At 39.6% G+C, this 23,712-nt stretch overlaps 1 protein-coding gene across 1 annotated transcript in view; it reads left to right on the plus strand.

Moving 5' to 3' along the window:
- The window catches only part of TGFBR2 (transforming growth factor beta receptor 2), a 107,779-nt gene extending 85,714 nt beyond the window's left edge, over positions 1-22,065 (plus strand). The window contains exons 7-10 of the mRNA XM_073568633.1: positions 3,439-4,244; positions 10,354-10,495; positions 13,561-13,688; positions 15,585-22,065. Coding sequence (XP_073424734.1) covers positions 3,439-4,244; positions 10,354-10,495; positions 13,561-13,688; positions 15,585-15,764 — 1,256 coding nt within the window. The 3' untranslated portion in view covers positions 15,765-22,065. The remainder of the gene's footprint in view (positions 1-3,438; positions 4,245-10,353; positions 10,496-13,560; positions 13,689-15,584) is intronic.
- Positions 22,066-23,712: the final 1,647 nt, after the last annotated feature.

Below are 23,712 nucleotides of genomic sequence, written 5' to 3' on the forward strand. Positions count from 1 at the left end.
TGTGTCCTTCACCCCCATCAAAAGTGAATGATGCAGCAGGCCACACTTCACATTAGTCCATGTAGCTCTTTCTATCATACCATGCCTGGGTTATCAAGTCCAATCGTGAATTCCCCAGTCCAAGATGAATCTGACATGGAGTGTGGGTGGCCAGCCAGGGCAGTGGGGTTAATCGGTACCGGGCCGGTGTCTCAGAGGAATGTGTCATGGTGGTGGTGACCCGGTCTGTGGGCCTGGGCGTCCATGCAAAGGGGTGAATAACGTTTATAGTTGAATGATACGTGACGCCACCTGTGGTTTCTGATCAGATTGACCAATGCTGCAGTGTCGCTTCTCTGGGACAGATGTTGTGGTGCAGCTAAAATGTAGAAGCCCTGCACAGGTAGGGCCGTAGTCGCAGGGCAGATGAAAGAGTTGGTAGATGGTGTGCAGTGCAGGATGTAGCAGAGCCGTGCGCCAGGCGCAGGAGAAAGATGACAGACACAGTCGTGCAGTTCCTTTACCTGTACTTGGTAAGTACCGTACAGGACCCAGAGTACAGATGGAGAAGGAGTTGGTCAGCCTGGAAGCAAATCAGGAATTCTCTCTGCAGATAGGTAGTGTGGCCTCCATTCTAGCCCTTATCTGAGGCACTTGCAGTACTGAGTTCACTGAAGTTCCCCCTGTTGACTCTCTTTTGAAACTTTCTCGTATGGCAGGCAGCCGTAGCCTTTTCCTTCTGGCTCACACAAGTCGCTGCTGGGGCCTCCGAGCCTTAGTTGGGAACAGAGCATTTACAGCTGCTACTTCCTCCGGTTTCTGCTGCAGGACCGTCAGTGTCCCTACAAACTCGGAGACCAGAATCCGGACCATGCTCTCAAGCTAGGAGTGAGCCTTAACTCTGCTCATCCTCTAGCTCCCCTTCTCACGTCCACACACTTCCCCTTCCCTTCACAGACTGCCCTAACTTCCCTCCAACCGACCACAGACAGCAGTTCCTCAGCAGTCAGGTTCAGAGCTCTCCCTGCTGGCCTGGAGTGGGAACGGTGCTGTGTGTTGGTTTAACTGCTAGAGAGATCCTTCGTTGCTCCCAAGCATGACATCACACTCCCTAGAAGGAAGGTAATTCCACTGTGGCGACCGTACTCCTGGGGGCTCCACAAGTCCACTGATGCCCAGCCACTGCTAGATGATTCTGCTGGTACATTGACCCAGACCACTACCCTCGCACTCTACACAGCCAGAATCTTACCCTGATGAAACTCAGGTTCCCCTTCCCGCATACTATACCACCTTACACAGTGACAAAGAGGAAGGTGCAGATGAAAGTGCAGGTTCCTTGAGCATGTGGGGGGGCATACTCATGGGCGACGGCACTGGCACAGGGCCCCTCATAGTATGCAAAAGTGTCTCTGGTGGGAGGCCCGCCCGGCTTCAGACAGACTGCCGTACTATGAGGGGCCGTGTGCCAGTGCCGTCGCCAATGAGTGGATATAGAAGATGGCTAGCACTTGACTAGTAAGAAGAATATACGGTGCTAGTGAAAGGGAACCTATAGTCCTGTAAATATGAAGTCAGTATAGAATCACTGCACACGTAAATTATGCTTTAGTGAGCTCTTTTATTTAATTAACGGTGATGAAGCGACAGCTGACGTTTCGGCCTAACAACGGCCTTTATCACATAGTCACAGCTGAGGCAAGGCGGTGCCTGCATCCCCCACTGCGCCACCAATGTTTTTTTGCCATACCAACAGGATTCCTGCTCCTCTGGTACCTGGACTATTAGCTACATTGGACAATCCACATTTTTCTGAAATATTGCCTAGCAGTGATATTCTATTAACCGGTGACTACCAAAACTCTACTTCAAAAGGGCGACTATGTGATAAAGGCCGTTGTTAGGCCAAAATGTCAGCTGTCGCTTCATCACCGTTAATTAAATAAAAGAGCTCACTAAAGCATAATTTACGTGTGCAGTGATTCTATATTGTCGCCAATGAGTGGGCCCCCCCCTGCTTGCTCAGCATCACAGCACTTGCAAAGTTGAAATACTTACCTCTCCCTGCTCCACCGCCGTGACGTCTTCCGCATTTCCTGTCAGTGACATTCTGGTCAGAGAGCGCGATAACATCACGTCCGTACGCCCTCTGCCTAAACAGTCCAAGTGCAGAGAGATGGAAGATGGGGACGACGAGGAGTCCAGACTAGTGCAGGGATTCCTTAGCGAGGAGGCTTATTTAATTGTTTTAAAGGTTGGGAGCAATACTTGGGGAGCACTATACTCTGGAGAGTGATATATGGGACCCACCATACACTGGAGCATTCCAAAGGTGGACATCACACACTGGAGCAGCATTTACAGGGCCCATTATACCCTGGAGCATTAGAAATGGGGCCCATTATATATGGAGCATTATTTGGGCCCATAACACAGTGGAGCTTCATCCATGGGGACCAACATATACTGTAGCATTATGTGGAGCTCATCATATACTGTATGGAACATTATATGGGACCAATGATTCTGTATGGAGAAATATATGAGCCTCATTACTCTGTATAGCGCACTATGCGGTGGCCATAATACTGTATGGAGTAATATACTGTCCGCTTTTGGAACTATTGGAGAATTTAAAATGGATATCAGTCATGTGATGTAAGAAGTGAAGTATTTTTCATTGTACTATACCGCTATTTCTCTGCCGTATCAGAGGATCATGAATTGTGGCATGTGTTAAAGGAGCCCATTGACACTCTTTGGCCCTGGGCCCACGAAAATCAGGAGCCAGCCCTACCCCCCACAACTTTTGTCAAATAACCCCCAGTTTTCAATGCCTAACTATTATTGTAAAGTAGATTAAGGTTGACAAGCTTAAGTAATAAGAATTGATGTTTTTGGCATTAAAATGGGCACTGTATGTGTGTTTCCTGTCCTCCACTGTCTGCCGACTTTTCTTCACTATTGACTTGCATTGGGTTTCGTGTTTCAGTAGGCCTTCGACTTTTCACGATAATCGGCCGATTTGGTTCGACCCGACTTTTGCGAAAGTCGGGTTTCATGAAACCTGACTCGACCCGAAAAAAGGCAAAGTCGCTCATCTCTAGTGACCACCTTGTTTCTTTTTTTTTTTTTACGTTTTTAAGTTGCAATAGGAAGACGGGGGTTTTCTGAAAGAGAGAGACCCCATTAAATCTAATTTTCTAGTAATAGATTTTTTTTTATAGAGATATCACCATCTTATAAGAGCTGTCATATGATTAGTGTTTCATCGCCTTATGATCCATAACAATACTCAGAATGCAATTGCCGCATCGATGGTTTCATGGTGTAGCCTTTGCATTTTCTTTTATAGTCTGTCTATCGACGCTCAATAAAATACAATGCAATACCATAAACTTGAGTCAAGTAAAAAATAAATAAAAATAACATTCATATGATATTTTCATTTTTTTCCAGAGAATAATCTTCTCGATCTTGCATGGCCAGATACAACCTTTGTGGCACTTTCAAGTCTTCTACCACCAGTTGCGATTGCAGTTGCTGTAATTGGTATTTTTTATTGTTACCGTGTCTACAGAAAAAATAAGCTCCACAAAAAATGGGAAAATAATCCAAAATGTATGAGACACCAGAATATGGATTGTAGTGATGACTGTGCCATCATGATGGATGATGACCGTTCGGACATAAGCTCAACTTGTGCCAACAACTTGAATCACAACACTGAGCTACTACCTATTGAACTAGACACATTAGTCGGGAAGGGACGTTTCGCAGAGGTGTACAAGGCCAAACTCAAACAAAATACTTCAGATCAGTTTGAAACAGTAGCTGTCAAAATTTTTCCTTATGAAGAATATGTATCCTGGAAAATGGAGAAAGAAATCTTTTCAGACATCAATCTTAAACATGAAAATGTTTTGCAGTTCTTGACTGCAGAAGAGAGGAAGACCGATCTTGGCAAGCAATATTGGCTAATCACAGCTTTCCATTCCAAAGGCAATTTGCAAGAATACTTATCAAGGCACATCATTAGCTGGGAGGACTTATTACAGCTTGGATGCTCTTTAGCTCATGGTGTGGCACACTTACATAGCGACCACACACCTTGTGGAAGACCAAAGACACCCGTTGTTCATCGAGACTTGAAGAGTTCAAACATACTTGTTAAAAATGATCAAACTTGTTGCGTATGTGACTTTGGGTTATCCCTTCGCCTTGACCCATCTCTATCAGTAGATGACCTTGCCAACAGTGGGCAGGTAAGTCACTCAAGTAAATATTTTCTACACACTGGATGACTTCTTACAATTTGCTACAAGCATTTTTGAGTTTACATCTACTGTCTATTGTACTTCTATTTCATGCTTTCCAAAAGTGAAAAGTTTACTGATAGAGGAAAGCAAGATAATCAAATTTCATGTAGAATCTCTCTCAAGCTATCAGCGGTAATCATGACTTCTCTAAATAAAGAGATGTCATAAAGAAGTGTTGACAACCATTTTGATAGGCCTTTTTCTCACACCACTGACAGAACACATGAATCATGAGCAATGACTTCATTATTGGAATGACTCCAAGAAACTAGTTGATGATATTGATAATTCCATCCTACTGTCCTCTATTAAACCTGAATAGCAAAAATTGATAATTAAAAGTGTTGTAGAAAAATATTAAATGTGCATTTAATTTTACAGAGGACTTCTAAAAAAATAGCTTTTTTTATTTGCTTGATTTTGGTTTTTTTTTGTTTGTTTTTGTATTCATTTTGTGATGCGTCGTTCCATTGCAGACATATTGTGCTCCAAAAGCAACAAATGTGAATATGTAAAACAATATAGTTTCTTCATAGTCTTCTCTGGTGGTGTGCGCTCTTATCCCTCCCAGAAACTGAAATTCACAGCTCTGCAGTGTCTGAGACTACTATATCAGTTGCTGATTTGTGATTGGTAGCTTCTGGAAAGAAGGGGTGAAAGTACACCCCCAAGAGAAGATTGTGAAGAAATACCCAGTTGAAATACAAGCTGAGATTTCACATACTGCGCTACAAAAGCAATACATTTGAATATCTCTGCAATGGAGTGACATAGCCAAAATATATAGAAAACCGTGGAAGAATCAGGGAAGCAAAGAATTTTTTACAAGTAATTAGACTCATTTTTTAAATCTAATGATAGGTAGTCTTTAAGCAGTTTTGTAATTTCTGCATGCATAGTCATAGAATGTTGCGTTGGAAGGGACCTCCTGGGCCATCTGGTCCAACCCCCTGCTCAAAGCAGGATTCGCTAAATCATCCCAGACAGATGTCTGTCCAGCCTCTGTTTGAAGACTTCTATTGAAGGAGAACTCACCACCTCTCGTGGCAGCCTGTTCCACTCATTGATCACTCTAACTGTCAAAAAGTTTTTTCTAATATCTAATCAGTGTCTCCTCCCATTCAGTTTCATCCCATTGCTTCTAGTCTTTCCTTGTGCAAATGAGAATAAAGATGATCCTTCTACAATGTGACAGCCCTTGAGATATTTGTAGACGGCTATTAAGTCTCCTCTCAGTCTTCTCTTCTGCAAGCTAAACATTCCCAAATCCTGCAACCTTTCCTCATAAGACAGGGTTTGCAGACCGGTCACCATTCTGGTCGCTCTTTTCTGAACTTGCTCCAGTTTGTTGATGTCTTTTTTAAAATGTGGTGCCCAAAACTAGACACAGTATTCCAGATGAGGTCTAACCAAAGAGGATGTTGATCCTTATTTTATATTTTTATAGTGAATGTCCTACTTTTATCATTTCATTTTGGGACCACAATTTTCTTCTGATTGGTTTCATATTAGAGAGTTATGCATAGAACTTTTATAAATCCTCTGCAAAGTAATTAATAGAAAGGATAACTTTCTTTTTACATGCCACTATCTCTAGAGGGAGCTAGGGAGATTACTGCATATTGTCTTATCATGGAGCTCAGTGCATGACAGTAGGCTGTTAACTCATAAGCTCAATCTGGTGGTGACAAAAGACACTCAGCATCATAGCTTTAGACTGTGAGCCCTCGCGGGCAGGGTCCCCTCTCCTTATGTACTTGTGTGTCCTTTGTCTTACACATGTTTATTATAATTGTCTATATTTCCCCTTTTCACATGTAAAGCGCCATGGAATAAATGGCGCTATATAAATGCATAATAATAATAATAAAAATAATAGCTTTAAAATCTATGTCTGTACAAGAGACATGGAACTTTGGGTTAGAAAAACAAAGTCTTGACAAATATAAATATATATCAGGAAATTAATCGTCACCCAATTTTGAGCATATATAGATAAAAAAGAGAGCCTGATTTATTATTGGGGTTGCCACTATTTTTTATATTTTGCACCTTTTCAAGTCTATTTTAGCTATGTTTGCCTGTTTTTGGTGATTTTTTTTTTTTTTACAATTATGGGCATGTATTATGGTGTTCAGATGTTTGCAGCTAATTCATCAACTGTGACTTTTTAAAAAAAATGCTACATTTTTTGAGCCAATATACTCCAGTTCCCATTATTTTTTTGTATATCAGAAGTTTTGGCCCAAATATTATAGTTGTGCGTGACCTTTTAGCAGAGCATGGGACTTTTTGCTCTGTAAAGGTTAAAGACAAAAATAAAGAGAATTATTGATGTTAAGCAACATACTGGAACCCTGTGTGCCATTTTGAAGAATTTGGTGCAAATAACGTTAACATAGATCATAAGTTAAACCCTTCACTACCAAGGGTGGTTTGCACATTAACTCCCGGGCCAATTTTTACAATTCTGACCACTGTCCCTTTATGAGGTAATAACTCTGAAATGCTTCCATGGATCTCGGTGATTCTGACACTGTTTTCTCGTGACATATTGTACTTTATGATAGTGGTAAAATTTCATTCAAATAACTTGTGTTTATTTGTGAAAAAAACGGAAATTTGGCAAAAATTTTGAAAAAGTCGCAATTTTCCAAATTTGAATTTTTATGCCCTTAAATCACAGAGATACGGCACACAAAAAACTTAATAAGTAACATTTCCCACATGTCTACTTTACATCAGCACAATTTTGGAACCAAAATTTTTTTTGTTAGGAAGTTATAAGGGTTAAAAGTTGACCAGCGATTTCTCATTTTTGCAACACCATTTTATTTTTACAGTCCACATCACATTTGAAGCCACTTTGAGGGGTCTATATGATAGAAAATACCCAAAAGTGACACCATTCTAAAAACTGCACCCCTTAAGGTGCTCAAAACCACATTCAAGAAGTTTATTAACCCTTCAGGGGCTTCACAGAAATTTTTTGAATATTAAAAAAATGAACATTTAACTTTTTTTCAGAAAAAAAATACTTCAGGTTCAATTTTTTTTATTTTACCAAGGGTAACAGGAGAAATTGGACTGCAAAAGTTATTGCGCAATTTGTCCTGAGTACGCTGATACCTGATATGTGGGGGGGAACCACTGTTTCGGTGCATGGCAGAGCTCAGAAGTGAAGGAGCGCCGTTTGACTTTTTCAATGCAAAATTGCCTGGAATTCAGATCGTACGCCATGTCTCGTTTGGAGAGCCCCTGATGTACCTACACAGTGGAAACCCCCACAAGTGACCCCATTTTGGAAACTAGACCCCCCAAGGAACTTATCTAGATATGTGGTGAGAACTTTGAAACCAGAAGGGCTTCACAGAAGTTTATAACGTACAGCTGTACAATTAAAAAAATCATATTTTTTCCACAAAAATGATCTTTTCACCCCCAATTTTTATTTTCCCAAAGGTAACAGGACCCTAAAAGTTATTGTGCAATTTGTCCTGAGTATGCTGATGCCCCATATGTGGGTGTAAATGACTATTTGGGCGCATGGCAGAGCTCGGAAGGGAAGAAGCGCCATTTGACTTTTTTGGCTGAATTTGAGATCGGACACCATGTCGCGTTTGGAAAGCCCCTGATGTACCAAAACAGTGGAAACCCCCCACAAATGACACCATTTTGGAAACTAGACCCCCCCAAGGAACTTATCTAGATGTGTGGAGAGCACTTTGAACCCCCCAGTGCTTCAAAGAAGTTTATAATGCCCGAGCGTGAAAATAAAAAAATCGTATTTTTTCCACAAACATTATCATTTAGTCCCCAATTTTTTTATTTTCCCAAGGGTACCAGGAGAAATTGGACACCAAAAGTTGTTGCCCAATTTGTCCTGAGTACGCTGATACCTCATATGTGGGAGAAAACTACTGTATGGGCACACGTCGGGGCTCGGAAGGGAAGTAGTGACGTTTTGGAATGCAGACTTTGATGGAATGGTCTGCGGGTGTCATGCTGCCTTTGGAGAGCCCTTGATGTACCTAAACAGTGGAAACCTTCCACAAATGACACCATTTTGGAAACTAGACCCCCCACGGAACTTATCTAGATGTGTGGTGAGCACTTTGAACCCCCAAGTGCTTCACAGAAGTTTATAACGCCCGGGTGTGAAAATAAAAAAAATCAGATTTTTTTCCACAAAAATGATATTTTTGCCCCCAATTTTTTATTTTCCTAAGTTTAACAGGAGAAATTGGACCCCAAAAGTTGTTTTGAAATTTGTCCTCAGTAGGCTGATACCCCATATGTGGGGGTAAAACACTGTGTGGGCACATGGCAGAGCTTGGAAGGGAAGGAGCACCGTTTGACTTTTTCAACGCAGAATTGGCTGGAATTGAGATCAGATGCCATGTTGCGTTTGGAGAGCACCTGATGTGCCTAAACAGTGGAAAAACCCCAATTCTAACTCCAACCCTAACCCCAACACACCCCTAACCCTAATCTCAGCCCTAACCCTAATGGGAAAATGGAAATAAATACATTTTTTTAATTTTATTATTTTTCCCTAACTAAGGGGGTGACAACGGGGGATTTGATTTACTATTTATGGCGGTTTTTATTTTTGGCAGCTGTCACGCTAAAAGATGCTTTTTATTGTAAAAATAGTTTTTGCATGACCACATATTGAGAGCTATAATTTTTCCATATTTTGACCCACCGAGTCATGTGAGGTCTTATTTTTTGCGGGACAAGTTGACATTTTTATTGGTATCATTTTCGGGCATATGACAACTTTTGATCGCTTTTTATTCCGATTTTTGGGACACAAAATGAACAAAAACCAGCGTTTCATGAATTTCTTTTGGGGGATGCGTTTACACCGTTCCGCGTGCGGTAACATTTATAAAGCGGTTTTATTCTTCGGGTCAGTACGGTTACAGCGATACCTCATTTATGTCTTTTTTTATGTTTTAGCGCTTTTATGCAATGAAAACAATTTTATATAAAAAATAATTATTTTTGCATCACTTTATTCTGCGAGCGATAACTTTTTTATTTTTTTGCTGATAATGCTATGCCACAGCTCATTTTTTGCGGGACAAGATGACGTTTTCAGTGGTACTATGGATATTTATATGTGTCGTTTTGATCGCGCGTTATTGCACTTTTTGTTCGGCGGTATGATAATAAATCATTATTTTTTGCTTCGTTTTTTATTTTTATTTTTTAATGGGTTCGCTAAAGAGGTTAACTAATGGGACAGTTTTATAGGGCGGGTCATTACGGATGCGGCGATACCAAATATGTGGACTTTTATTGTTTTGTTTGTTTTATTTCCAAAAAATGAATTTATTAGGGAATATTTTTTTTTTAATTTATTTAGTGATTTTTTTTTTAAATTATTTTTACACTTTTTTTTAACTTTATTACATTGTCCCAGGTGGTACATCACTGTCCTTTGACAGATCGCTGATCTGTCACATCACAGATTGCTGTGACAGATCAGCAATCTGTCACAGGCACTACACAGGCTTCCTCCTTGCCTGCGCTTTGCAGGCATGAGGAAGCCACCTCCCTGCAGGCCCCCGAAGGTCCCCGCCGCCATATTGAATCCGGGGACCTGCAGGGAAGGAGACCCCCGCAGCAGTGCTGCACATTGTGCTGCTGTGGTGGGCTCAGGGAAGCACGGAGGGAGCCCCCTCCCTGCCGATGCTTCCCTTTAACCCCCGGTACACTGCGATCGTGTTTGATCACGGTGTGCCAGGGGTTAACTTGTCGGGGGCGGTCCGTGACCGCCCCTGACACATTGTGCCACTGATCACTATGACGTAATATTCCATCCATGGGAATTAGGTCCCAGGTCACATTTACGGAATATTACGTCCATTGTAGGAAAGGGGTTAAAAGAAGCGGCTTAAAAAATCTACAAATGATGAATTAGGTTTACGATGTTGTTTATGGGTGAAGCTTCACTGCAAGCTTCTTGTAACTGATGGGCATAGGTCTACATTAATCTGTGTTTCATTGGATTTGCTGTTAATGTTCTCAATGTTTTTGTCTACAGGTTGGGACTGCTAGATACATGGCCCCAGAGGTCCTTGAATCAAGAATCAATTTGGAGAACATGGAGTCATTTAAGCAAGCAGATGTGTATTCTATGGCCCTTGTCCTGTGGGAAATTACGTCCCGCTGTAATGCAATTGGAGGTGAGTGAAACATGGCTGAGTCTTTTGTGTCTTCGATATTGTGGTGTGTTTACCACTTATCTGAGTTATAAAGAAGCATGTAAATCTTACAGATGTTGATTATCCTATTTTCTAAATACTCGGTTGCTCCATCCATTGAACACAAGAAATGGCAGACTATGAAGCACGAAATTTGCTAATAAACATTAGATATATATACAACTTGCAAATGAAACTAACAACTCGCGCTAGCGCAAATGTCCCCAAAGTGGTTGCAAAAATGAGTTTGGAAACTTATTCATCTATGAAGATTTCCTTGGATGAAGAAATATTTAACAGTTCAACGTTATCCCATCACTCAATATTGATACTGTACTTGTCTCCTGCAATTTCTCAGATAAGGTAAATTCAGGTGATGCATTAGTAACCAGGTTGTACAGATGCAAATGAATATGTTTTCTATCTTACACAGCAGCCCTCAAAATGCCCCTGCAGTGTCTTGATTTTCCAAAACACCATGAGTTGAATCTATCTTGTTCTTTGGAATTTTCATTAGTCCTAAGCAGTAAAAAATACTGCATGAATATTTACAGGAGTCACGTCCCCTCGAGGCCCCGATGCACAAATTGCTCTGTTGCTAAACATTATTTAAAGGTTACTATAACAAACCATTTAAAAAGCCAGAATCTTATTCAAATACTGTACGCCAGTAGTATAATAGGACACTTAAATGTGTCCGGACTCTAACCACAAACCATATTATGCTGTTTATGTTGTGCATGATCTTTATGGTGTCTCTGAAAATGTATCACTTTTTTACATCTCTGGAATATACCCTCTCAAAAACTTTTTGGCATTCACATATTAAATACTTTTATTGTTTATGGCTGCTGCTGTTGGTATATTTTTATATATAGTGGTTCCACTATTACTCCCCAGCAACAGGCCCGCTGTCTTGGGGTCATACTTGATTCCGAGCTTTCCTTTGCCCCCCACATTCGATCACTGGCTCGCTCTTGTCATCTGCACCTCAAAAACATTTCTAGAATCCGACCTTTTCTTACTTTTGACTCTGCAAGAACTCTTACTGTTTCTCTTATTCACTCTCGTCTCGACTATTGTAACTCTCTTCTAATCGGTCTCCCTCTTACCAAACTCTCCCCTCTCCAATCTGTCTTGAATGCTGCAGCCAGGATCATATTCCTCACCAATCGTTACACCGATGCCTCTACCTTGTGCCAGTCATTACACTGGCTACCCATCCACTCCAGAATCCAGTACAAACTTATTGCCCTCACCCACAAAGCCATCTATAGCTCAGCACCACCTTACATCTCCTCCCTTGTTTCAGTATACCACCCTACCCGCACCCTCCGTTCTGCTGATGACCTGAGGTTAGCATCCTCAATAGTCAGAACCTCCCACTCCCGTCTCCAAGACTTTACACGTGCTGCGCCAATTCTTTGGAATGCACTTCCCAGGTCAATACGATTAGTCCCCAATCCCCACAATTTTAAGCGTGCCCTGAAAATGCATTTATTCAGACTGGCCTATCGCCTCAACACATTAACCTAATCTATCCCTGTGTGGCACAGCCAAAAGTTTTACCATAACCAGGTTCCCCGCATCATGTTCCCACATGCTTTATGCATCCATCAGCCCTCTGTGTCTGTACTGTTACACACTTAACATTATGGCTGGTCCAAACAATCAGGGCAACTGTTACCACCCACCTTTCGTGTCTCCCTTTTTCCCTCATAGACTGTAAGCTTGCGAGCAGGGCCCTCATTCTTCTTGGTATTTTGTTATAATCTACTGTATGTGATTATTGTTATGCTGTAATGTCTATTGTCTGTACAAATCCCCTCTGAAATGTAAAGTGCTGTGGAATATGTCGGCGCTATAGAAATAAAATTTATTATTATTATATATGCAGTATAATGAAAGAGGTAATTAGATGAGTTGTTCTAGACTTTAAAGAGGTTGCCGAGGACTTTTACATTGACTTTAATATTTAGCAATGCCTGATCGGTTGTGGTGCAACACTCGGCATCGGCTGATTATCCCAGTGTTTGCCAGAACTGCTCAGTTGCGGCGCTGCACAGCACAGCTCTGTCGATGGAATAGAGGTGCATCTCACAAAATTAGAATATCATGAAAAGTTAATTTATTTCAGTTCTTCAAGACAAAAAGTGAAAGTCCTATATTATATAGAGTCACTACAAACAGAGTGATCTATTTCAATTTTTTATATCTGTTAATGTTGATGATTATGGCTTACAGCCAATGAAAACCCAAAAGTCATTATCTCAGTAAATTAGAATAGATGAGAAGCCACTTAATTGTGCTGGTTGATGGGGGTGTGAGGTCAGCAGTCTAAAGGCCCCATCTCACATAGCGAGATCGCTAATACGTCACCGATTTTGTGACACAACAGCGATCTCGCCTGCGATCTCGCTACATGTGATGCGCAGCAGCAACCAGCCCCCCTGCTGGATATCGCTGATCGTGCAGGAATGTCCTGGGCCATTTTTTCATCGTCGGCGTCCCGCTGGCCAGCATGCATCGCTGTGTTTGATCGCTGGATCGTTGCTGCGTCGCTGAAGAGATCTGCCTGTTTGGCAGCTTACTACTAGCGATCATTTAGCGACGCACCTGCGATATCTACCAGGTCGTATCGTTGCCGGGATCGCTGGTGCGTCGCTAAGTGAAACAGGACCCTAAGAGTTGAAGAGACCTCAGGCCCTGTGCACCATGCAGTAACTCACAAGAAGATGCTGCACAAGCAGCACCAGGTAGAATATTCTACATAACTGTGACAACTCATCCCTGTTGGTTAGTGCTCCAAAGATTTTTGCCTTAAATTAGACATCATTCATCGTAATAGTCAAACAATATGACAGGGAGAGTGAAATCCATCTTTGTAAAGTTTTTAGATTTATTTGAGATGAAGAAAAATCTAGTTTGAAAAGATTCTGAAAGTAATTTTACTATTTTTTAACACTGCTTTGCTAATAGATGACTCATTGTATTAAGGTCTAGTGAAGGTCGATTGTAAATTTAAAATATCAAATTTTCTTTTTCAGAGGTAAAGGACTATGAACCACCATTTGGCTCCAAGGTACGGGAGCATCCATGTGTTGAAAGCATGAAGGACAATGTGTTACGAGACAGGGGTAGACCAGAAATTTCTAATAGCTGGTTAAACCATCAGGTAAGATTTTGTCATATAGCATCTATATGTTGCTGAATATACTGTATTGTATTTGTTTTGTGTAATAAAAATATTTTTATGCTGTCTGATCTAAAAAATGTACTCTTTGTCACCATAGACTAAAAGTATGTTCTGGCAGAGATCCATACAGGGTCTGCATAAATCCCCTTGTTTGGTCATACATAAATGCTGGGCTAGCTCTTTTGGCAGGGTGCATGGTGACTGGACAAAACAAATCGCAAAAAAATCATATTCAGAGGAATCTGAATTTTTTTGTAAATTGTCAAGTCGTCTTAAATAAATTTGCTCATCTCTTTCCTTACCAAATTAGAGCCAAATGCCGAATTTGAATTTCAACAAATCCACTCATCCACTCATCACTACCAATCTCTAATGAAGGGGTTGCAACTGGCTCTGATAGGCTGGGGACTTAGGACCCAGCCAAATCTGCCCACAGTGCTGACAATCCCACAGACCAAAATGCAAAATAGGTGGATATCTCAGATGTTCATGTGGGCATTGCTTAGTAATCTCAAATTTGGCATTCTAAATGTTAGAGAATATGGTTACCTGCACCTTGATCCCAGACACTGTGCCCAAAGATAGTTTATTGATTACACAATATTATTTGGCTACCTTATATCACTGCATACACTGTATAATTGTATTATTTGAAATCCTCATCAATGCTATGTATATACTCTATATCTGTTTTGTTTTTTTGTTTTTTTTTGGGGGGTGACATCATGGCACATAATCTTTTAAAGGTACTACAGCACCTAAGGCTGGCATTAAATCAAATTCTGTTTGAAATCATCTTATTGCGGTAGGGATAATTGGAATATTAAGTTTGCATCTTTGGCAGGGCCAGTAATAAAGTTCAAGATAGCAGTGAGGAGGATGCATTAGTAGAGCTGAAATTGCTTTCTTAGAAGATGGGCCAAACAAATGTGAAAATAATTGGGAGCATTTGTCTAGGAACACTGATGTTGTTACAATTTTACCTACATTATGTCTAATGCCAATTTTTAAAATACCAAATGTTGTAAATGTGAACAAAATATGGCAAAGTTGAGCCAATAATTTTAATGTATACATATGGCATCCAATTAACAGTAGTCAATCACAGTCTCACTCCAAGAACAGATGTTACTTAAAGGGAACGTGTCACGTGATCCATGCTGCCCAAACCACTGGCAACATAAATGCTGTGGCATTGTAGAGAACACATACTTTGAAGCAGGAACAGACAGGGACAGAATATTGCCCCTGTGCAAGAACAGTATAAGGGTGCTTTGCAGTCCAATATTGTGTCTGTGACAGAAGCTGTCTGCTGCTTTGGAGATGGAAGTGAGCTCTTTTATCACTTGCGTCCCTGTGTGGCTGCACAAGTTGCACCAATAGTATGTCCACCTAAAGATCTAGCTAGGAATCATAGCTGGAGTCCAGGCTAGGCTGGCTCTGCTTCTGGCTGACTCTTTTTCAGCACTTCTAGAGGTGATTGAAAGGTTTCTGATTATATACATAGGAGAAAGATACCTTTCAATTATCTGCAGCAGCACGGAGCAGATACTGCTGAGGTGGAGCTGGTCTCCCGGACCTGTGGCCAAATCTTCAAAATAGATTTTCATTGCAGTCGTGCAGGAAAGCTTTGATTCCTTCTGCCCACAATTTGGGAGGCATAAATTGCATGACAAGTTCCCTATTAACTTGGTTTTTGTGACATTATGTGATATCATGAATTTCCATCAGTTATTTAGTTACAGTGACACCATGATTCAGGGTTGAATGACACATTCACTTGTGCAAAATCTGAACCATGATGGGCTTTTTTAAAAATAAAACAGTCAGGAAATTTCTATACATCTCTATTAACTTATGCATTTTTTTCCCCAGGGTATTCAGCTAGTATGTGAAACCATCACAGAATGTTGGGACCATGACCCAGAGGCCAGACTCACAGCCCAATGCGTGGCCGAGAGATTCCATGAGATAGAGCATCTTGACAGAATCTCTGAGAGAAGCTGGTCAGAAGAAAAAATACCAGAGGACTGTACAGAAAACACAAACAAATGAAACCTACATAGCAGCCGTCTATTGTAGAAATGTCTCGCTGCAGAGAGCGAAGCTAAGGAAATCGTTTGGAAATCTATGCAATAAACCATTACTTACAGGATGGATTGTTTACATCTGCAGCCATATCGAACTTGCTTTCCCATTAACAGTGCCGTTGGGAGATCATCTAAGGATCTCTCGGGACATGTTGTTCTTAAAATAGCCATACTCAATGTGCACTTTATTAATATTTGTATAAAACTACACATGGGCTTTAATATATGGACACATTGTCTAAAATAAGCCAAAAGTATATTGTCAGAAAAATATACAAAGCATAGGAGAATTGATTTATTATGGGGAAAAAAATATTTTGATAGACCTATTCAAAAAGTCATCATATAAGCTGTGGTCGGGTGTGTTTGTATGATTGTTGTATGGGACTGAAATTGTATTTTTTATGTTTAATGAAAGCTTTACTTATTTTTGAGTCACTATCCATCTTCCTTTCCTTTTATATCCCTTGTTTTGAGTAAAGTGATTGAATTCCATTTTCGTTTCTGCTCCCAAATATTATAGTCTAGGAAACCGAAGAAGATGAAACTGATACTGGTTAACTGTTGAAATGAAAATTCTCCAGCAAAAAAAATAATATATAAATGTCAGTCCTCAATGGAAAGAAAAACAAATACTGATCAGCTAATTTTTGGGGGAACAGCTCAATGCCAAATATCCATGCACTGGCTTTCGTTTTTGAGCAGTTGGTTTTCGTTCTTTTTTTTTATTGCAAATGAAAATCCTCTTTCAAAGGATATATACTTTAATCCAAATTATTTAACACTTCAAATTAGTTGCAAAAGGGCTGAGAGAGTTCTGAATGCGTAAGTGGGTATGAAAATGCAAGACTATGAGATCTGTTTTCTGTTTAGTTCACACTTTTATGGTGGTTTGATTTCTTGTCCTATGTTGCTATACTTTTTATGTGTATGTCTCATGAGGAACACATTGAATTACATGGTGTAGGAAAGAGAAAAAAAAATGACAATATCACATTGATACTTTCGGACTACTGTATTTTTGTTATAATTGATGAATTGTAACAAAGTTGCGTTATATAAGTTGCTTTTTGTGCAGTACTTCTTTTTATCAGTGCCTCCTCAATGATAATTACTCTGAGAGCAACAGCTTAGTGCATGTATTCTAGGAAAAGAAAAATTAGGACAAAATCCATGTGCTCGGCCATCAGTTTCTATATCTCTGATGCTGTTGATTATGGAAATAATCAGGTGGCTATGGAGGAGTATAATCTATCCTGTTACAATAGTAAAGTCATCTAGTTGTAGGTAGCACAATGCAGTTAGTGGAACACTGTGTTACTTGAAGGGAAAATAGTAATAATTACTGTATGTTCTGATATGTTGTAGATACATGTTAGAAGATCCAACTGCTGAAGACTGCCTTCTTGGTCTCCCGTTGTTTCCAAAACCAATGGGTTCTAAATAGAGATAGTCCAATTGATTCAATAGAAATTGAGTAAAATTTCCTGAAATCTTTAGATCCCAGTGAAATCAGACAATAAGGGATTTGATTTGCATGAATGGCCATAAACCATCCTTCATCATTTTACACATTGTAGTAGATTACTTGAGTCAAAGACTGCATAGGCTCCCCCAAAGTACTTTGCAGCTATCGCATCAGATGGTATAATGCCATTAACCCCTTAACGACCAGGGGTATTTTTGGTTTTACATTTTCATTTTCCCCTCCCCTTCTTTCCAGAGCCATAACTTTTTTAATTTTCCGTTTATATGGCTATGTGAGGGCTTATTTTTTGCGGGACGAGTTGTACTTTTAAATGACATCATTGGTTTTACCATATCGTGTACTCGAAAACGGGAAAAAAATTCCAAGTGCGGTGAAATTGCAAAAAAAGTGCAATCCCACACTTGTTTTTTGCTTGGCTTTTTTGTTAGGTTCACTAGATGTTAAATCTGACCTACCATTATGATTCTCCAGGTCATTACGAGTTCATAGACACCAAACATGTCTATGTCCTCTTTTATCTAAGTGGTGAAAAAAAAATTCCAAAGTTTGCAAAAAAAAAAAAAAAAATTGCGCAATTTTCCGAGACCCGTAGCGTCTCCATTTTTCATGATCTGGGGTCGGGTGAGGGCTTATTTTTTCCGTGCCGGACTGACGTTTTTAATGACACCACGTTTGTGCAGATATGTTCTTTTGATCGCCCGTTATTGCATTTTAATTCAATGTCTTGGTGACCAAAAAAACATAATTCTGGCGTTTTGAATTTTTTTCTCGCTACGCCGTTTAGCGATCGGGTTAATGCTTTTTTTTTATTGATAGATCGGGCGATTCTGAACGCGGCAATACCTAATATGTGTATGTGGAATTTTTTTTTACTGTTTTATTTTGATTGGGGCAAAAGGGGGGTGATTTGAACTTTTAGGTTTTTTTAATTTTTTTTTTATTTTTAAACATTTTTTTTTTTTTTACTTTTGGCATGCTTCAATAGCCTCCATAGGAGGCTAGAAGCATGCGCAACCCGATTGGCTCTGCTACATATGGGCGATGAGCAGATCGCCCATATGTAGCAGATTTACTGCTGTGCTTTCAGCGCCGACCACTGGGTGGCGCTGAAAGCCTTATGCCTGGAACAACCATAGAGGTCTCATAGAGACCTCTGGTTGTCCAGGCAACATGACGCCGTCCCCCGATCACGTGACGGGGGTCGGCGATGACGTCATTTCCGGCCCGGCGACCGGAAATTCTATTTAAATGCCCGCTGTCAGCTTTGACAGCAGCATTTAACTAGTTAATAGGCGTGGGCGGACGGCGATTCTGCTCGCGCCTATTGCGGGCACATGTCAGCTGTTCATAACAGCTGACATGTCCCGGCTTTGATGCGGGCTCAGCGCCGGAGCCCTCATCAAAGCAAGGGAAATGTCTGATGATGGACTGTGTCCATCATTGGACATTAAGGGGTTAACCAGGAGAGTCTGATACCTTGCTTCTCTTAAGGTGGTAATCCTACAGTTAGCACTGCTTACTGTTCTTTCACCTGATAATTGGATGGAAGGCATCTCTCTCGTATTTCAGATTACTGAGACCCAATAAATACATTAACATAAGTAGCAGATAAAACTAGGAAACCTCAGAGTGTTAGAAACATCATTTCAGGACAATTGGACCAACTGCAAATTTTGCCGCCATAAATAGAATTATCCGAAAAATTTGCCAAACCTGATGAATACAGATTTCAAAAGGTTTGATCGTCTCTAGTTCTAAACAGAACTTAAAACCCCTTTGATGTGCTAGGAAGTTTTGATTTCTTAAAATCTGGATCATCATTGTAGAAAATTGTTCACCGATTTGTGGTAGAGGGATCATTTTACTTCACCATAAAATACATCCTGGTTGTTAAGTTGCTGCAAACTCAGATTGTATTTATCCAGCCCCATGTTCTTATCAATGGCCATAACATTGAGGAATTAAAATGTTTTTTCTTAGTTTAGTTGGAAGTCATTGGTTTAATTTGCCATTGCTTCTTGGCCTATATCATCCTTTTGAACCAATGGAGATGCGTCTAATGGGCAGAACCATTTTGCCCTTCTTACCATTTTATCTGTAATTGACACGCACAGATATCTGTCTGTCATACGGAACAAGCTAGTTGAAGTCAGGAGAAGAAAATCTATGCCTAAGGATCATTGTGGGGAAAAAGTGAGAAGTGTTGATACTAGCAGTCTCTATACATGTAGTAATAGGAATGTCCATTAAATAAGACTTATACAAGTATCTTAACACTAGCAAAACAAATTAAACATGTATATTAAATTGAGTGCAGTTAATCCAATGCATACACTACAACTAAGAGAGATTGATACCCTTTATGTATAAAGAAATATATTTTATACTCTGTAACAAAATTAATTCAATAACCCAATTTATTTCACGCAATACCGTTACTAAACACATTGATGTCACACTAACAAAATACAGATTATGAATTGTTTTAGAATATTGTTAAAATTAGTTTTTTAAATTTTTTAGTGATTTGTGTAATTGCAGATATAACATGTGAAGCCAGCCTATGAGCACACTCAGACGTCTGTCCGTATTGGTCCATGGGTCTCTAGAACCTAGCATGACAGTCTCATAGAAAAATATACAGCTGTCATGCTTATATTAGGTGACCCGAGGCCAATGCTTGCATTGAAGTGCAATCTTGGACTGATTTTGTACAGATGTCTGAATGCACCCTGGTGATAGATTTTAGATTAAATGTTATGACTCTCAAAAGAGAGCTGGCATGGTGGAAATTAAAATCGTACTTCTAGATAGTCCATTGCTAAATAGAAATTCTGGTTTAAGATGTCTCGAATATCAGTGGAATAGAATGTGGCCTCAGTTAGAAGTCAACACCTGGGTCTGCTATATTTTATAAAGTAAAGGACACCTTTTGGCTTCAACAAATTAAGGTCCTCCACTGATACCAGCGACTTAATTTGAATTTACTCTCTGTTGGGTGATTTATATTGATTGCTATAGCACTCAAGTTCAACTTGGGGCACAGCTTGACAGTATTATGTCAACACTTTTATTTGTTGGTATTATGTAGGCATAGTATGGAGATAGTGTTTGGACATTACTATGGAAGTATTACTCTTAGTTCTCTCATTTCTAAAAAAACAACCCAATATACATCCATTTATAGACCTTTATCAAGACCTGACCCTTAAATACTACAACTTTAGAGAACAACTAATTTTAAACAGAGTCTGTCAGCACAGAATGAGTGTTCAAATCAAGTACTGCCACTCGGTGCACCATGGCGGGGCCGGTCATTTAAGTGCACCTTCCCACCTACTTGTTTTCTCTCCATCACCTGCTCCCTCCTCTTCTATGAGTGACAGTTCTGGCTTCATCGAGTTAGAGAAGGGCGGCGATTTAGATAAAACAATGAGGTCGAAAGGTGCTCTTAAATGACCGGCCCCACCATGATTCACCGAGCACCTGTACTTGGTTTGAATAGAGCAGAGTATCTTTAAGGCTAGGGACCACTTTAGATTTTAATAAAATTGCGTAAAATGTATGAAAGTGGACAATAAATGACTTCCCTTTGAACATTTGTCAAGCTTATTTGTAAAAAACAACCTTTTTCTTATAAGGATTCTCTAATTAAGACACATGGATCTGCATAGTAGCTGTGGACACATAACAGAATGGTATTTTTACTCAAGGCCTCTGCTAAAAATATAAGGAGGCAATTTTACAAGCAGTTTTCACAGAATCTGGTGTACAAATTCTTTAAATGTTGCAATTTTTTGTGCAGCATGAACTTGTATACTCTAAAAGGTATATAGACAGGACAGCATGGGATCACAGATGCTGTTTTCTGTGAGGTACAAAATTTCCCTGCATGTATAAAAATTTGTTTTACCTCACAGAAAGAATCAACTGTGATCCCTTGCTATGTCTGTATACTCTTTTGCATCCTCCCCTGCCCAGGAGCTGTGGTATGATCAGACCATGTTCCTGCACGGTCAGTCACAACCATTACACAGTACACAGCAGGGACACATTTATAAGATTATCTCAGCACTGGAACTTTTTTTTTTCAACACAGCCAATTGTGGAACTTATGTTTATGCTAAAATCTATTAATTAAAATGTACTTTGTGGGACAACGTCTTTAATTGCCTACATGTGCTAATAAAAGCAGAAGACCAATGTAGTACACCATACAAGGCTGTGCTGTATTGATTTTCTTGAGATCTCGAAACATACTTTAATATCTGGATTTCTAAAGGTATAGAACTGAGTGAATTTTGCTCACAATACATACAGTGTCGTTGACTGACACTTTTTATGATGACTGGCTCAGCTGTGATTCTTAGATGTTGGTTTCGTGCACTATCCACTATTATGTTATGATGACTGTGATTCCTAAAGAAAACAAAACTGTACTTGGTGGAAAGCGGTCATATTGTGGACATATTATTGTTTGCGGTTTTCCAACATTTTTGTGGTTGTCAGCTTGGGGTTCAGGTAATACAGTGGCATAAATATGGCATAAAACATTGACTGTGCAATTTAGTTTCAATTCTTTTTAAAAAATTATCATATTCTGCGCAGATTATTTTCTGTTACCAAAGAAAAGTTATATTGTTTTTAATTGCTTTTTAAAAAAAACAAAAAAAAAACCCTAAAAATATATCAGAAATATATCAGAATATTTAAGCACTCTTTCTTGTTTTAATTTGAATACATGTATATAAATAAATGAAACTATAACTCAAACTCATTATTTTTTGGTTATGAATTCTTTCTCAGTCACATCTCATTACACGTGTCTACTTTTACTATTTGCACATCCATTTTTTAACTTATTGGATACTTTTTTTTTCAAAGGTTATGCCTGCTTTATGTGGATGTAAATCTAACTAAATCATGGGAGATTTACTTTCTAAATGTCAGGTTTCTCAGTGAAGCTCCTCAATGAAAAAAATAGTTACTAGGAATTAATGTTATGTTGTGTTTTGGTTACTAACAAATGATCCAATTGAAAACTAATAATTTTCCTAAATTAAAGTATGAGTGGGGAATTTTGATCTTGATTTAAACCCCCCACCAATCTGATATTAACTATTTTAATTAAATTTCACAGAGTGTATAGTGTTTTTATTTTGACTCTCTCAAGAGAGTCATTTCACTAACATACAGGAAACTAGTAGTTATCAGGCACAAGCCACAGTTGTCAATTGTCTCTAGTGGCATTTTATTGTAAGTGAATGATGTTATGGACTTAAAGAAGCACTCCCATCAAAATTGTTGTCCTTCTACCCAGTTAAATCTTCCTTTTTCCATTAGGTCTGTGACATCACATGATTAAAAACAGACTAGTTGAATCTATTTTCCCAGTAAAAGTCATGAGTTACTGCAAAAGTCCATGGCAGGGGGGATGACTCTAGCAGGGAAAAGAGACTCTGTTTCTACATAAAGCATAGAAAAGAGAAGATTAGCTGGGTAGAAAGGCAAAATGAGCAATTGTAAGTATACAATGCTGTATAATATATGATGATTGAAATATATTAAAGGGAATCTGTCACCCCTTTTTTGAGATATCATATAATGATATCATTCAATTGTGTGTCCCATAAGGATTCTCTTTTGCTTCCCCCTGACCCCGCACCTTTCATGCATAAATACCTTTTTTATATCGGTTCAGATGTATGTAAACTGCTGCTGTCCGGTCTGCTGGGCGGGGCTTATTCACCTGCTTCCCCCCTCCCTGTCTTGCTCTACGCATTTCTTCTTGTGTAGAGCAAGACAGGGAGGGGGGGAGCAGTTGAATAAGCCCCGCCCATCGGACCGGACCGTGGCAGTTTACATACATCTGAACCAATATAAAAAAGGCATTTATGCATGAAAGGTGCGGGGTCAGGGGGAAGCAAAAGAGAATCCTTATGTGACACACAACTGAATGATATCATTATATGATATCTCAAAAAAGGGGTGACAGATTCCCTTTAACAGGATAAATACTTTGATAGGAGTGCTTCTTTAATGGCTCAATCATCTCAGTCAAGGGAGGATGATGTTACCTCTGACAATGACATTGTGACTGAGATTGTGCTTAGCTCACTCCTCTCCTCTGTCATAATAGTTCATTGCCATTGTGGCCTTTCTATGCTGTAATCTGTTTTACTTTCCCATAATGACTTGTCTTCTCTTCTGCTAAGAGATAGCTCTCCGTTTGCTAAGAAATATTTTTTTTCTCAATATAATGTTTTTTATTGAATAAAATGATAACAGCTAGAATGGACTGGAATGAGGCACAGGATCAAGCAAAGGTGGTGCATATGACTGAAATGAAAAGTTGTGTTGGTGGTAGTAATGAAATTTGTAGCCATGTTGATGATAATGCACTGGCAGCCGTTGAAGTAGGACT

Source organism: Dendrobates tinctorius, unplaced genomic scaffold (genome assembly GCF_039654945.1).
Source record: "Dendrobates tinctorius isolate UK_male_01 unplaced genomic scaffold, ASM3965494v1 ptg000005l, whole genome shotgun sequence".
Lineage (NCBI taxonomy): Eukaryota > Metazoa > Chordata > Amphibia > Anura > Dendrobatidae > Dendrobates > Dendrobates tinctorius.